The sequence below is a fragment of the Bos taurus genome, chromosome 27 (genome assembly GCF_002263795.3).
Source record: "Bos taurus isolate L1 Dominette 01449 registration number 42190680 breed Hereford chromosome 27, ARS-UCD2.0, whole genome shotgun sequence".
NCBI lineage: Eukaryota > Metazoa > Chordata > Mammalia > Artiodactyla > Bovidae > Bos > Bos taurus.
In genome coordinates this window covers 15,727,272-15,744,698 of record NC_037354.1, presented here as the reverse complement: position 1 = coordinate 15,744,698, position 17,427 = coordinate 15,727,272, and the positions used below count along the sequence as shown (strand labels likewise).

At 39.9% G+C, this 17,427-nt stretch overlaps 1 protein-coding gene across 3 annotated transcripts in view; it reads left to right on the top strand.

Moving 5' to 3' along the window:
• Positions 1 to 865: 865 nt before the first annotated feature.
• Positions 866 to 17,427, top strand: part of PDLIM3 (PDZ and LIM domain 3) — a 30,871-nt gene continuing 14,309 nt past the window's right edge. For 2 of the 3 annotated variants that reach the window (XM_005226000.5, XM_005225999.5), the window contains exons 1-3: positions 866 to 1,051; positions 10,499 to 10,650; positions 11,890 to 11,974. In XM_005226000.5, the coding sequence (XP_005226057.1) occupies positions 959 to 1,051; positions 10,499 to 10,650; positions 11,890 to 11,974 (330 nt within the window). In that variant the 5' untranslated portion in view covers positions 866 to 958. The remainder of the gene's footprint in view (positions 1,052 to 10,498; positions 10,651 to 11,889; positions 11,975 to 17,427) is intronic. The other variant, NM_001034646.1, reaches the window with a different exon arrangement.

Genomic DNA, 17,427 nt, shown 5'->3' with positions numbered 1-17,427 from the left:
CACTTTTAGATGACCCATTGGATTGGATACCTTTGCATAATATTTTCACTTTTAGATTTCTTCGTTTTTTTAAAAAAATAGAAGTTTAATATATTTATATTATCATAGATTACATAAGGGCTTCCCAGGTGGCATTAGTGGTAAAAAAGAAAAACTGCCTGCCAAGGCAAGAGACATAGGAGATGTGGGTTCTATCCCTGGGTGGGAAAGATCTGGAGTAGGAAATGGCATCCCACTCCATTATTCTTGCCTGGGAAATCCCATGGGCAGAGGAGCCTGGTGGGCTAGAGTCCATGGGGTTGCAAAGAGTCAAACTTGACTGAAGTGACTTAGTGCACAGGTACACACGCACATGCGGTGCGGAGCAATGTGCAGAAATAGCTCATTTAATTCTCACAGCAACCCTACCAGAGAAGGACCATAATTCCCTGCAGGGGAAACTGAGGCTTAAGAAATTAAAGTACCTTAGCCAGGGTCACACACTAGTAAGCCACCATTAAAGACCTCAAAATTGCTCAATAACCAATTGCGTTATGATGCTGGTCTTTTAACTTGAAGTATAGAGGCTGTGGTTTAACTGCTTTTAACTTCCAATGAGGTTCCCTGTGGCTCTCCAAGCAGGAGATAAACAGTAGGACAGGTGTTACTTTAAGAGAGGGATGGGAGTTGTAACCCGAAGCCTCCTCCAGCCTTAAGCCCAAGAAGTCTGGGAGGCTGCGCCCGGGCCGGTGCGTCTGTAAACTCCCGCGGGTCTGGCACGTCTCTTTCTTCCAAAGTTGGAGCTCTCCTTGGTGGGAGGGGGCGGGGAGGAGGGGAGGCCAGTGACGTCACACGGGAGCGGGGATAAAGCTCCCGGGTCGCGGTCCAGCGAGGACACTGCCCCGGGAGCGGAGTGGGCCGTGCCGCTCGGGGACACTCGCTGCGGCCCCGCCCGAGCAAGGCCGTGCCAGGAGGCACCATGCCCCAAAATGTGGTCCTGCCCGGGCCGGCGCCCTGGGGCTTCAGACTCTCGGGGGGCATAGACTTCAACCAGCCTTTGGTCATCACCAGGGTAGGTGTTTTCCATCCTTCGGCTGCAAGTCGGGGACTCTGGCGTGCCGGGCCCCCTCGGGAGAGGAGAGCGGCCAGTGAGCCACTGGGGTGTGCTGGGTGGGTCCTGGCTTCGGGTTCACAGGTCGAGGGACGGCAGCATCTCAGCGAACAAAGTTCGGAGGATGCGGAGCGGCTTAGAGAATTAACCACGTCCGCCCTAGTGGTCTCTGTCTGCAGCCTCTTGACCTCCCGCAGTTTTCCGAGGAGGGTGAACTGGCTGCGTGGTTTCCCTGCGAGGTGGGCTGCCTTCTCTCTCTCGACGCCAGGTTTCCTTTCAGTAACAAACGAGGTGGGGATCAGAAAAGCTTTGTTGGAGAGAGATGCGCGTCTGAATGCTTTCCTTGTCTGGATGAAAAGTTCAGGGCGCTGTTCGCAGGGCACCACCTGGGCTGGCCAAGTTGGAATCTATCATATCAGCCCAGACAAGGGAAAAGTTACTAATTTGTATTACTAGGTTTCCAGGCATTTTGAGTAAATACTTTCCAAAGCTGGAACTTGGCTTAGAAATCATCACCTATAACTCAAACTACAAAGAAAACGTGTCAGATAGTTTCCTTCACCTGATGGAGAGCCATCTTTCAGACTAGTAACTCTGAAGATAATACCTCATTATTAAAGTCAAGCTTTCCTTAAACTTACTATTTTCTAAAGTATTGTCCAATTAAGAAAAAAGGAAGTGAAAAAATTCAGGATCTGTCCTGTCAGTAAATTTCTAGTTGGTCTAGTTGATTTGTTTCTAACATCGTCTTAACAGAAAATTGTTATTATTTCAATTATCACATATAAATATATATATATTAAACCTAATTTTAAAACATAAACTTTCAGCATGTTTATATCTTTACTATGCTTTATTTCTTCCTTACTGCTCATACTATATTTTATAAATGTATACCTTATAATCTGACTCACATAGACTTTGAACAAAGAATTCTAAATTCTGTTCTACTTATGGGTTTTAAGAACCAATGGCTTTTAAAAATATCTCAAAACATACGGATGCATGGAACATTTCAAGCTTTGTTTTACATTTTTTGAAAACATAAACACATCTGACATGTGTTTTCATATGGACATAAGAACTTAACATACTCCCAAAATGTTCCTAAGTAAATTAGGCAGAAAATGGTTCAATGATCTGGGCCAAGCAATGCCTTTTATGGATTTACCAAAGGAAACAATTTCCATTATCTCTACAGAGAAATATTTTTAAAGTTTCTGAAGTATAGTTTTTGAATCCTAACAAATCCTATTTATATTATAAATCCTAACAAATCATATTGTAGTAAATCTTATGGAAACAACTTTGTCACAAAAATCCTTTCAGTGATTTATAAAAGAAGTATCTTGCTATTACTGTGGAACATATCAATATGATTAATCTTATGCTTGAAATGTTGAGTTGTTGACTTTATAAACAATGTTTATTTCAAAGCAGAACTTAACATTTTGCACTTGACTGCAGGAGCTATCAGTAAATATATTTGATATAATGACAACTATTATTTGGGAAGCCAATTCTGTTTGAATTTTTAACTCATAATTAATTTGTGTCACTCACAGTGACACTTGGTTCAATAACAGTGCATATGAACACATACGATTATTTCATTTGACTACTGATTTTCTCTTCAATTAATTTAACTCAAGGACAGCAGGTACCACTACACTGCTTTGTTTTCATCCACTTAATTCATTTCATCCACTTAATTTACCTACAACCTCTTCTTACATCACACCTTATACCACAATTGTTTGAATACATCTGTGTCCCAGATTGCATGTTCCGCCGCTTAGGACAACAACCAGCAGATTTAGGGGGCTACTCAGTGCCAAGCACAGTGTCTAGTACCTCTTATGTTACAGAATAAAAGTAGACACGATATGAGTGATTAAGTCATTCACTTTTGAGATAACTTTATAAATGTATCCTAATTGGTGTACCTTTTATTATTCTAATAGGTGTACACTTTATTATCCAAGTGTACCCAAAGCCATTCACATGGTAGATTCTTATTCAATAAATGAAAACATAGTCACTTGAACTTTTTTGCCTTAATGAGCACCTAATTGACAGTACTTCCACTGAAATTATTAGAATATTAAAAATCATTTGGGGAAAAAGACTAAAAGATATGAACATACTTATCAGTATTACAATTAGGTGGCAGAATAATTGTATTAATTTCATAATTTTTATACTGTGTTAAAAGGTAGTGGATGAGGTTGTGTGTGCATTGGTATACTTTTGCCTGCCATGCACTCTTCTAAGCCTTTCATACCCACTAACTCACTTGAATCTCACAATAATCCTATCAGAGTAGTAGTAGTAGTAGTAGTAGTAATATCCCTTTCTGCAGATGAAGGGAGTAAGGCTTCAAGAGATTTATAACCTGCCGATGACCACGAGTGGTGGGATGGACTTTGATGCAGGTCGACTTGCTTCCAAAGCCTGCATCCTCCAAACACATGAAAGATTCTGCTTATTGTACAGATGTTTCCAAAGTGGTACTTTGTGCCATCCAACTCATCACCAGGCGACCTCTTTCAGCTCTACCACTTTCCTCTTTTTCTTCCACTGTCCCCAGTCAAGAGTTCATAAGTTGAAACCTAGTTGTCTCCCTGCTCGATTCACCATGCATATCCTCACCAGCCATCTCTGAGATGGGTGCTGGTTGATCCTATCTTCCCCATTTTTAAAAGTCCTTCAGTGGCATCCCCAGTTTATAGAATAAAATGTGTGGTTTTTAGCATGACATTCACGGCTTTCACCTTCTCTCTCAAGTGTCCAACTTCATTTCCTCCCTCTCTTCTCTCTCCTTTCTTCCTCTCACTCCATAAATACGTAGTGGGGCCCATACTCGGGACCACTTATGATTTCTCTAACATGGCTTTGCTCTTGCTATCATTTTTCTCCAGACTTCTCTTCCCCACCCATTACACCGTCCTCTGTGCCTCTGGAAACCTATTTAAATACCACTCCTCCAGCCTGATTCTGGTAGCCGTCATTTCATCCACTTAATTACTGTAGCTCTTGACCTACATCTCCTTACATTACTCCTTGTACCGCAGTTGTTTGAATATATCTGTATCCCACAGATTGCATGCCCGCCTCTTGGCAACAACCAGCAAATTTGGGGTGGGGGGGTGGCTATTCAGTGCCAAGCACAGTGTCTAGTACCTCATATATGTTACAGAATAAAAATAGACCCAATATGAGTTATTAAATTGTTCACTTTTGACATAATTGTTTTCCTAGTAGGTGCAAGTTATGTTCTCAGAAATATCCCACAATAAATAAAAAGGAAAACTTTTACTGTTCATTGATTTGTTTTATGTAAGTTCTTAAGCACGCAAAGAATTAAAACACCAGTGCCTGTACTGGACACCGGACTAAGTCCCATGAATGAGATATGCTCCTCAAGGCAATTCAATTTTTATCCTACAAGCAATGCCCTCCCTTCCCTTCCTCACACTCTACAAAAGCAGATGATAGCAATGCTACTTAGACAGTGGTCCTCTGCTCCAGCCTCTGCTGGGGAGCATGGTTTACAAAATAACTCTTTCCATCAGTTGAAATTACAATTCACAAAATTAGGACAAAGGGTCCCCACCCAATAATTGTTTACCATTCAATTAATCAGCCAGGTAAAACTCTGTATCATAAAAAAAAAAAATAGAAGTAAGATAAATTGGGGCTTCCCTGATGGCTCAGATGATAAATCAAATACCCGACAATCTCAAAAAATTTTTTGAGCAAATTGGTTGTGATCCGATTTGTCGGAAACTAGTTTCTAGGCAAAGGTGCTCTGTACTTGGTGCAATGTGAATTTAAGTTGCGGATGTTTAGCGTGGGAGGCCATCATTACTGCAAACATTGTATACAGCTGGCCTAGGTATTTCACAGAAGTTTAAGGTTCACATCTCTAAGTGAGCAGCTTTTCTTTTTCTGGCAAAAGTTTCTAAGAAATCTCTCTCTGTCTTAAATGTTTGGACCACCCAGAAGGTGGATCTATTATCACAGCCAAGTTACAGACAGTTTGTTTTCACAAATGGTCCAGTTTGGAATAAAGCACAGGCTTCTTTTGTGTACATGATGTAAAATGACTGTATACATCTCCTGCCAGTATGTCTCTTCCCACTGACTTCCTCTTCCCTCCTTTGTATACCGAGCACACCCAGGATTGAGATCACTGTGACTGAGAATGCTGTATATGGACCTGGGTACCAACATGGAAAATGTTAGGCTTTAACACGGAAGAGTACCTTAATATAAACTATATTGGAAATTTGAACTTTTAGAAAGAAATGTTTACAGTTGAATGTGGTCTTTTCCCACGTATCCCTCGGTATCCTTGAGGAATTGTTTCCAGGACTCCACCCCTCTCTCTCCCCAATCCCCATCGCCCCTCAAGGATACCAAAACCCCAGGATGAACAAGTTTTTTATATAAAATAGTATTTGCACATAACCTAGGTACATCCTCCTGTATACTTGAAATCATCTCTAGGTTACTTATAATACCTAACACAATGGAAATACTATGTAAGTAGTTGCCAGCATGTGGCAAATTCCAGTTTTGCTTTTTGGAACTTTTTGGAATTCTTTTTCAAATATTTTCAGTCCTTGCTTGGTTGAATCCTGGATGCAGAACCCACGGATTTGGCGAGGTGACTGTATTTAAGTTTGTTCTAACAGAGACGTGTCTGCATCCAAGCACGAGTTCTTCTGTTCCTGACATTCATACACCCCACAAGGATCTACCAGGTGCAGAATGTATTGTTTGTGTAAAGCACTGTGGGGGGATACAGTTATAACTTAATGAGTTTCTACCCCTCTGAGAAGTTCATGTATCAGAAGAGACATGTACACACACTACCACGATACAACTTGTCCAGGATTCCATGAAAGAAGTGTGACCAAAGAGACAGGAGGAATGAGAGAAGAGAGAGTACCTGCAGGGGTGGCATTGTGGGATAGTGGAGGAGCTTGAGCTACAGAGTTAGAGGAATTTCAAATTTTCACTGGATGTGTGACCCTAAGCACATTTCTTATACTTTCTGAGTATTCATTTTCTCATCTTAAAAAAGACAAATACCAATAGTATAACATTGTTATAATATATAACATAATTATATATAATATAATATATAACATAATTATATATAATATAATATATAACATAATTATATATAATATAATATATAATAGTATAACATGGTTCTCAAACATGTCTGCACGTTAAACTCGCTCAGATAATTTTTGAAAATATCCATGACCAGTTGCTACTTGCAGAGATTCTGATTGAACTAGAAATGTAGATTGCAGCCAGGTGCTGTGGAGGGCTTTCAGACACTGGAGTTTATTTGTAGGCAGTGGAGAACAACTGAACAATGGGATTTCTCACTATTTAGATCCACGCCCCACAGGACAGCCTTTCAGTATACACTTGTCTTGCTCCATAACCGTTTCAGTCATTTTTATTCTTAACACAAAAATCCCATCAGAACCAAGGACTTCTTTCATGTCTCCCACAGTTAACAGGACCTTATAGATGGTTTACCTGTGATTTAGTTTTTTTTTTCCCGAACAGACCCAAGTAATATATTGATGTGAAAAATAGGAATCATCTGAAGGACTTGTTAAAAGCACAGAGTCCCTAGTTCCTCTGTTAGAGCTTCTGCTTCACCATTCTAGTCTTCTGGATTGGACTGGAATCTTTATGTTGAGTAAAGACTCCCCCTCTCCTCCCCCCTACCCAGTGATTCTTCTCATCAGACAAGTTTGAAACCATGTGTTCAGTGACTGGCAGAAATACTGTTTCCAATGATCTCTTGAAGGCTTTTGACTTTTGAGACACTAATGAAACTGAATAATAATCCCCTGAAAACCTCTTTGCCTCATTTTACCTCTCTCTTCTCCTAATTTGGGAAAATATTAAACTATAAGCAGTAATGTAAATGAAATGCAAAGTAATAATATAAAGTAACACTGGGAAATTATAGATTCTTGTGATTAAACAGATCGTTTAACTTCCTAAAACCAGGCCAATTTAGGGGTCACTTGCTGATCACTAGCCTTGCTGAACTTGAGACCCAAGAAGAAGGGACGATCCTGTTTTTTCCTTCTCTCTCATCCATCTCTCGACACACTTTTTTTCTTTCTTATCAACTCTCACCTTGGAGGTCCCAGGAAATCAATGTCCAGGTTGAATGCAAAGTCAGACTCTGGTTCCGGCTGCTGCTAAGTTGCTGCTAAGTCGCTTCAGTCGTGTCCAACTCTGTGCAACCCCAGAGACGGCAACCCACCAAGGTCCCCCGTCCCTGGGATTCTCCAGGCAAGAACACTGGAGTGGGTTGCCATTTCCTTCTCCAGTGCATGAAAGTAAAAAGTGAAAGTGAAGTCGTTCAGTTGTGTCCGACTCCTATCAACCCCATGGACTGCAGCCTACCAGGCTCCTCCGTCCATGGGGTTTTCCAGGCAAGAGTACTGGAGTGGGGTGCCATTGCCTTCTCCGAAGAAATAATGTTAGGCTTTTCTAAACCAATATTGAGTATTATATGTAAACCAAATTTAAGTATATTAGAAAAGCTAGGAGAGTCTTTAAAAGCAAACACATTGAGCCATGCTTTCTCATATTTTAACTCAAAGAAAAGCATTCTGGTCTTAGAAGTTTAAAAATAGACTGTATTGATTTTGATGAACTATAGCTAAATAAAATTAAAAGTTTGAGGTTATTTTTATCTCTACAAGCCACACTGGGGATGGAAACTCTTATTCTTCTAACAGTTGTGAGTCTGGGAGAATTTCTAAATGGAAAAATGGCATGTCTCCCAAAAGTTGAGATGTAATAATCTCCAGTTGTCTTCACCCAGGGCCCCATTATCTGTCCCTACTGGAAAATAATCATGATTGCTACTGTGAGATGATCAGAGACATGAACTAAGTACAGTAAACATTTTATTGATGAGACTGAAGATCTAGGACACATGAGAATTTGTTATTTTCTTCTTATGAATATAAATTTATATGAATTATTCACTTTTACAGGGCTTCCCTCATAGCTCAGTTGGTAAAGAATCCTCCTGCAATGTGGGAGACCTGGGTTCGATCTCTGGGTTGGGATGATCCCCTGGAGAAGGGAAAAGCTACCTATTCCAGTATTCTGAGCTGGAGAATTCCATGGACTGTATAGTCCATGGGATTGCAAAGAGTCAGACACGACTGAATGACTTTCACTTCACTTCATTCAATTATGTGAATCACGGATCTCTCTTAGAGCCATGAAGTTAAATCAATGACTAGTTATATCGATGACTAGATTAAGCAAGTGGAGAAAAAATGAAATAATGACTGATCCTCAGTTAAACATTAGGAATGATCTAATTTATTCCTGGAGCAGTTTGAGGTTTAAGTCAAGTTCCACATATTATCCAGGCTTACTGCGTAGCTCAGTTGGTAAAGAATCCTCCTTCAATGCTGGAGACCTGGGTTTGATTCCTGGGTAGGGAAGATCCCCTGAAGAAGGAAATGGCAATCCACTCCAGTATTATTGCCTGGAGAATCCCATGGACAGAAGACCTGGCATGGACAGAAGACAGTCCATAGGGCCGCAAAAGTCGGACATGTCTTAGCGCTCTTTCTTTTCTTTCTTTCCACATATTATCCTGCTGTAACCAGTGGGAACTTTCAAAAGGAGCAGTGACAGATTGACATTAATAGCCATCATCTTTGGGTGTGTGAGGACTAGTTCTTTTTTGTTTCACAAGCTCTGATTAAATGTCCATTTCATTCATCTTTCAAGTAGTTATTCATCAGTTCGGAACACTGAGTGTACACTGGGAAGCATTAGGAATATACATAGTATTGTCCTTCAAGAAGTTGAGGTTGGGAAGACACAATACACAAGTAAATAAACAAACATGCAAGAACAAGTTGTCTTCATAGAGGGAACGAAGGGAGCGTCACAGCGGAAAACGATGGGGAGGCGCTGGAGACGCTATATCAGAGGTCTGGGGAGATCTCTTCATGATGTTTAAACCTAAACCAAAAGGATGAGAAGAAGCATCAGGGTGACAAGCACTCGGAGCATTTCAGGCAGAAGGAACAGTGTGTGAAAGCCCAGAAGAGGATGCAAGCTTGGCCTGTCTGAGGAGCTCAAAGGAAATCTGGCCGTAGGACAGTGGATGAAGAGGAGCAGAACGTTGTGAGACCACGCTAGAGAAGTAGGCAGGGTGACACCAAGTGAGGACTATTCGTTGTCAGTTGGGTTTACCCAGAAAAGCTGGGCGTGGGGATAGCGATCAAAAGCATCATTACGCTTGCTCCTTGGAAGAACAGCTATGACGATGTAATCAGTGGCACAGTTTAATTGAAAGCTGCCGTCTTATTAGTTGTTTTCTACTTATTCCATCTCTTCTTCGTTTATGGAGAAGAGACTGTAAATGCACACAAACTTCTCTTGTGTCTGTAGTTCCCAGGGGTTCTAGACTCTCACTGTTTAACTCATACTTGGCCTTTAGCAATTTGTTCACAATTTTAGCTAAATTCCTCTCAATAGCTGGTACACTTGGCCCCATCTTCCTCCGTGCTCTGGTACAAGTGAGCCCGTACTTATATCTCGTCTTTCCTTGGAGATGCCCATCTTTCCTTAGATTCCAAGCTAGTTGGTTGCCCTGCAACTTCATTCTCTGGAGTCCGTGAGAAGTTATAATTTTGCATATTATCTGGCTTCTTATTAATACAAGAGTGATTCTCTTTCCAGCTTTCTATATCCCACCCAAGTGCATTATAGGGATGCTAAAGCTGTTTTAATTCAAATATAAAAGCACCCCAAATATATTAATAGTAAAGTTATATTCCCAAATAGAGAGTTTGGGGTGACCAAAGACTCTAAGAAAGCAAATTTTTATTTAAAGCAAAAATATGATTCAAACAGGGAGTCATGGAAGATGTTTTCAAAGAGAATTAGAAATGTCACGATGGAGAAAATGTGGTAAGAAGTGGAATTATCTCACATAGCAGGAAAATAGAATACAATTGGCCAATTAAGAATTAAGCTAGATATGATATTTTCTGCAGGGGCCTTCCCAGGTGGCTCGGTGGTAAAGAATCCACCTGCCCATGCAGGAGCTGCAGGAGACTCAGGTTTGATTCTTGGGTCTGGAAGATCCCCTGGAGGAGGAAATGGCAACCTACTCCAGTATTCTTGCCTGGGAAATCCCATGGATAGAGGAGCCTGGCAGGCTGCAGTCCCTGGGGTCACAAAGAGTCAGAGAGGACTGAGCACAGCGTTTCCTGCCCAGTGAAGCATTTAGAATGTTACCAAGGTGAAGTACAAATGTCAGGCACAAAACTCAAGATGCCGCAGGGTGTTGATTTTTAGCTATGCGATGATTTCTTCCAGATCACGCCAGGAAGCAAGGCGGCAGCTGCCAACCTGTGTCCTGGGGATGTCATCCTGGCTATTGATGGCTTTGGGACAGAGTCCATGACTCATGCTGATGCACAGGACAGGATTAAGGCAGCAGGACACCAGCTCTGTCTCAAAATTGACAGGTGATCTTTAATTAATGGGGGTAAAATTTGATCTGTTTTGCAGGAGAACCTGAACCAGAATGATAAATGACTTCATCCTCCCAGTGAGGAAGAATATTGCAGGACCCAGAATTTTAACTGGCTTTTTTATATGTTGGCCACTTTGGTCTGTCCTTCACTGAAGTCAGTCTGGTGGCTGTTAACAAAGGATTCCTAAAAAGAATTCTCTGGAATGTCAGAATAATGAAAAAGGCTAAAAGAATTTTTTTTCCTGCACTAACCCAGTTGGCCGGCCGAGAAGATATTACTGGCCACATAAACACTGAATAGCATGTCTAGCTACACTGCTGTTCTAAACACGGTAGAGAATGGAATGGAATATCCCCAAAGAATCTTCTGCTTGCCGAAGTGTGATCCTATTAAAATCTGGTTGCTAATGTCCTGTATGCTGTTTTCTGTTTTGTACTAAATTCAACCCGGAAGAATCTCACAAGGTACGAGAGGACATGGGCACACGAGGGTTTTTAGACAAGGAGACATTTCTGATCAAAAACAATATTAGGAATCGAACCTGATCTTTTGCCATCAGACCCGAGATCTGGGACCGAATTCTGAAAAGAATGATTTGTTGCCGTGATTAGCAAGTGTGTTTATCCTGCTGCTGTTGTATCCACAGTTTTCCCTGCTGTGGTCCAGAGGACACAATCCATCGGCCAGTCTGCCATTTCATGGGGTGAAACTGACCCTGTCCCTGAATCTGCATCATCTGTGTTCCTGCCAAGCACATAGTTCCGTAGGGGCCACACGACCCCAAGTAGATACATGAGAAGAGCTGGACGGAGCCCATTTCCTTGATGCCAGCAGCAAATCCACCTGGCACATCATTCACTGCCTCCTGTGGTGCCCTACATAGGACAGGAGGGAAGTTGAGGAGATCCAGGGGGGTTGCCCTGTGGTCATCTGCAGGGCAGGTCGCCAGGATCTCCCTCTCCCGTATGCTTCCCGCATGCACGGCAGACCCGCTTTCTCCAGAAACTCTACGGTGTCCTTGCCTTAGTTCAAGTTGCTACAGTCGAATACCATAGACTGGCTGGCTTAAGCAACAAACATTTATTTCTCACAGTTATGGAGGCTGAAAGTTCAACATCAGGGAGCCAGCATGGTTGGGTTTTCAGGATTCACAAACACAGGAAATTAAAGTGTATTAAAATTAGAAGTCCCATTAGAATTTGGCTTTACGAATTTTATTTTTATTTACAGGGCAGAAGCTCGCTTATGGTCTCCACAGGTAACTGAAGATGGAAAGGCTCATCCTTTCAAAATCAACTTAGAATCAGAACCACAGGTATGAATTTTGGAGTTAAACGATGTTCACATTATGAAGAGAAGTATTCTTAGGTAAATATCTTGTTAAAAGACAAATATGTTCTCATTAGGGGAAAAGAGGCTTTATCTATGTACAGTCTGCTTATTTTTTCATTTTTCATGATGGACGTCTGCCAAATGACCATGAGGTAACCCAAGAAATTTAAGATGTTAAAACAAAGCAAAACAAAAAAAGGGTCGACCATTTGAAACAGGTGTCTCTAATCTATTAGTTGTTGTGACCTTCAATTCCTCAAGGTCTTCACCCAGCTCTTAGGTTACATCCTTCTTTAATTATCAGTTCAGGCATTCTATAATTAAGTTTACTCTAGGAAGAGAGTTTTGCATTATGTAATCACAATAATATTCTGCTTATGCAGCTGAATTACAAAAGATAAAGGATTTTCCCTTCAGGCAACTCTAACAAGCTAAATTAATCTAATAATCTGATGCTTATCTGACTGTCTACTTTCAAAATTTCCAAAAAAAAAAAAAAAACCTGAAATTAAACTGACCCCCTGTTGTGTTGTGTGGACAGTATAATCAAGAAAAGGAACCTCTGCTTGGTTAGATGCTCCCCACATTTAGAGAGACAGACAGACATAGTTTGAATAGTCCCTTTTAAAAAAGTATCACTACTAAACTGATTATATCTAATGAAAATGAACTGAAAATATAATTTATGCTTCAGCAAGGTTTCCATTTTCAGGATCATCAACTCCTGAATTTGTCCCTCACATTTTCCACTTGAGGGCCTAAGCCCCCATTCATTTCATTCTTGGTGAAATACATGGAGAGTACATATTACATGTGTCTCATAGGGCTTCTAAAGATTGAAATAGAATAAGATATAAAAATAACTTGGCATATTGAATTCCTCTTAGAGAGATTCAATTCAGTGGCGCTCTCATTATTACTGGCCCACCCCCTCCTGCCAGGCTGCGATCAGAAGGGCTCCTGGCCTTTCCTGACAGTGAGATAGGAGGCTGCCTATGTGACAGAGGCTGAAGGCGGCTTAGCCTGGCGTCAGAGGTGGGTGGGTGAATAACACCTGTCGTCAACATCTTCTTTGATAGAAGAAAAGGTTGGAAGAAGGAGTGAGAGCGAAGTCCTCCAGGCAGAGCGGTCACTTGTGGACAGCCCTTGGCAGTAATGCCCAAACCCACCTGCTTCCTCCAACCCTCATCAGCTCATCACTTAGAGGCAACACAGGAAAACAGAGAGCATGTGGTGCTTTAAAAAACAAACATAAACAAACAAAGAAGGAAATTTAAGGTTCACATACATGCATATATCTACACCCCCATCTCCTGTTATCACTAGGGCAAACTGGATAGAATTCTGAATTTCCTTGATCCATGTAGAGGACACATCGAAAATTGTACGGCACCCTTCTGCACATTTCTATTCAAAATTTCTCCTAATTTTTTAAACCCGATTTCACTGATACTAAAATAAGGGACCAACTACACATGTTTGACCAAAGTACCAAATCCCTAGTGATCCCTGATCGTGTTGGAGCACCCACGCAGGCACATGGATGATTCGGCAAGTATGGATTTTATTAAGTACAGGGTAAGCTGAGAGCTTGATGTGAGCCTGCGTTTTTCTATCATCTCCCCAGACCAGACTTGGAGCTTATCTGACCTTTATTCTTTATTGCAGATCCATGAGTTTTAATTTATGACTATGGTTATTCCAAGACTTAATTTTAAAAGATAATCCAAATGTTAAATACCCTGGCCTCTTGTCAATCATTTGTTAGCACATGTGTCCTGCATTTTGGGATCAGACAATATAAATATTTATGATACTACACATGGGGAAAAGATAAAGAATGGGATAGTTTTTATTAAAAAGAAAAAAAAAAAGAGGTGAAGACTGAGTTAAGGGCTACAGAAGTCAGTCAGATGGAGCCTTTGAACATTCCATTAGACTGAGTCATGACTAACTTCTTACTTGCACCCTCTCTCTAAGAGGCTGCTGTTTGAAGAGCTCAGAGATAAGGACCATTTCTGTTCTTCCCCTAAAGGACCAAAATATTCCTTCTCCTTATGACCCTCAGCCAGATTTCTGCATGACCAGCTCACATAACTTGGCACTTCAGGAAAGACCTTTCCTACAAAATATAGCTAAATTTCAGCATAACCGCTGCTATCTGAAAATTCCATGGCACAAACTGGAACAAAATGTAGGGATAAGTATCAAAGAGTGAATTAACTTGTAGACTGAGACTGAAGAACCGGCCAAACTGTGCTTACGTTGTATTCTTTTTCTAAAAAAATTAACACAAAGTTATGCAAAGAAATATCTTGCAAACAGATATATTTTCTTTCCCCAAATGAGAACTCTACAAATAAAGCAACCCCTTCTGAGCAATAAAGGTGTGTCAGTCTGAAAAACAAATGCCAGTAAGTCTTTAAAATGGCATTGTATATGAATGGTAAAATGTTGCGTTTGAGTGATATACTAGTTGAGTTCTTGTTTCTCAACCCAAGTCAAACTTCTATTGTAAGTTATGTGACCTTTGCTATTGAACTAAAACACTATTTTTCATTTTAAAGGCAATATATATTCACTGGTGGGGTGGTGGTGGAAACCATGACACCCTACCATGCAAGTACAGCCACAAATAATAAAATGTTAAATTATTTTTTTTCAGCTTTTCCCCCTAGGAATAGGTTTAAGCTTTGGAGACTTTTTCTTATACAGTTATAGTAATAAATGATACTAAATTTTAACATCTACGTTTTTTTCATTTTTCCATGCTATTATTAAATAGCTAAATTAGCTAAATTTTTATTTTATGAATTTAGACTCCAATCTTAGGCTTAAAATAAACTTTAGAGGTTGTTTAGATCAAGCCCTGGCCATTGGATAAACTCCTTCTAGACAATCCTGAACATGCCTATGAGCAGATGGGTGCATTTTTCTATATAAAGTATAGAAAAGGATAAAAGGTATGTGTTAGAGTTCTTTGTCCTTCTTCAAAGGTTACATTCTCCAATAAGGCATTACTGTCATCTTTGTTTAATATTAGCTGAACTATTCAAAATTATAATGTAGTTATCACAAGACAGGAAAGATGCTTTTCAGAAATAAAAATGCTGTTTTCTAAGTGAGAAAAGACTGCATCTGCATCCTTTCCATAAAAGGCTTGACAATAAAAACATACTATCTGCACAGCCAAGTAGGGTACAGAAGTAGGCTTGAAGCTGTCATATTTTCATGAAATAACTTTATTCTGCAGTGTTTTGATAACTGGACGGCAGCCTGCCCAAAACAAGGTTTCATAAAATCCTCGTTTCCCCAAACTCCTCCCCACTGACTTATGGGAGAACACTTGAAACGGATCACTGAAGTGAAAATATGAGTGGTTTTGTTTTTCATTTAAAGGGTGAGCATGAGGATGGGACAGGGATTGTTGATAAATTTCAACCATGATAAAATACAATTATTTACTAAGTGTACCTTGATCTGAGCACTTGCTATAGTTTGTTTCCTAATTTTGCCACCGTTTTTTCTTATAAGCAGCTCTGCATACTGTCACACATGTATCAGGCATGTTGTGTCAAAGCTGGTTATTGCCTCAGTTCTCAGACCAAATATTTATTCAAGTAAGAGACTGAAAGGTGAACTCTTTTTGAATGACAACATCTCTGAGGTAATTTCAAGGCCTGGGGAGATTGCTGTCAAGAGCTGCATTCTCCCAGTGTCAGCAGATCCCTGTCAAGTTACTTAGCTTTCACTCCGGCAGCTCTAGCATTTCATTAATTCAAAATATTATTCTTTAATATGATATCCTACCATTTAAAATATTGAAGAATCTAATTAATCGCAATAATTACTTATTGAATTCCTAAGAGATAAGAATCATTTAGATGCTTTTGTCTGGGTAGAAGAAACACAAGAGCTGGACTATATTAACTGCTAGATAAAATTTTTACAGTATTTTTCCATTACTAATGATTTTCCAGGAAAATATAAAAAGGAATTAAAGTAGAATAGCAAGCTTCTAATTGGTCTTATCTTTTGATTCTGTTTGACCATCGATAGTGATGTAAGACTTGGATAGAATGTTGCCTCTCTGTGCCATATTTAAATTTTTTGTTTACCTTTAGTGCATACACTTCATTGTGCTTTTTTGGAATAACTCCAGCAGCCCATAAACTAATGCTTTGCAAAGCCTGAATACAAATGTTTGAAGCCTGTATTAGAAACATTTCCTTTTAGGATCTGAGTAAAAAAGAGAGAGGGTTTTATTGTTTCATTTTAACAAATTACACTTTTGTGACATTTGCAATATATAACCAAAACCGAAAATAGCAACGAAAAGCTTGGAGCTAATTAACTTATGTGCTGCTTTTTGAAGTACTACTAGGGGCTATTATTGCACAAATATTTTCAGAGAAGATGCCTCATTTATAGGTCAGTTGCCATCCATGTTTATTTATCGTTTTAAGACTAAGAAATAAGGGCAGAGATTTTTTTTCCCTCATAAAGCCACCACATTATGTTACCTAATTTTTTATAAAATCAATATTACATACCAAGATCTCTCAGGCATATCATTCTCACTTAAAAAAAAAAAAAGCTAAATTCCACAAAGCTTGAGTCCTTCAGTACTTCTTTATATGCTCTTTTAATTAACCTGAGAGATTTATAATACACCAAAACTAAATTAGGCAAATAGCCTTCTGTCTTTTTTCATATCCAAAGTAACAAAGGCTTGAATCATGTCTATTGTCATTATTTACAATTATTTCTTTCCCATTTACTTTTTTTCATGCCATAATAATGATTAATCATAATGGTTAATCATAAAACACAGCCAATCCAAATTCATTATTAAATCAGTCAAAGCAATCAGATGGTACCACTATATCAATCTTTGCACACGTTTTCACATGTTCTGGGATTCAGCACTCTTCTAAAGCCATATTTGATTGTTTCAATCATGCTTCTCTCTAATATCAGCAGCTACATTGTCACTCAACCAACTCCTAGGCAGTGACCCATTATTCTGGAGATTAAAGATTGAATCAATAAGATATGAGTCAAGTCAATCATACTATAGAATCACAGACCTTCAAGTTCAGGAGGCTATTAAACTATGCTGTCCAAAGTAGTTGAGAGAAAAGCTCTTATTCACCACACTACAGATTTTCAGGTATCATGAGACTTGGGGCAGTTGGAGTCAAAGACTCTGTTAGGGCTAGTGTTTGAAGCTGCACCCCATTTGTCTTGTCATCAATGGCACCCCACTCCAGTACTCTTGCCTGGAAAATCCCATGGATGGAGGAGCCTGGGAGGCTGCAGTCCATGGGGTCGCTAAGAGTCGGGCACAACTGAGTGACTTCACTTTCACTTTTCACTTTCATGCATTGGAGAAGGAAATGGCAACCCACTCCAGTGTTCTTGCCTGGAGAATCC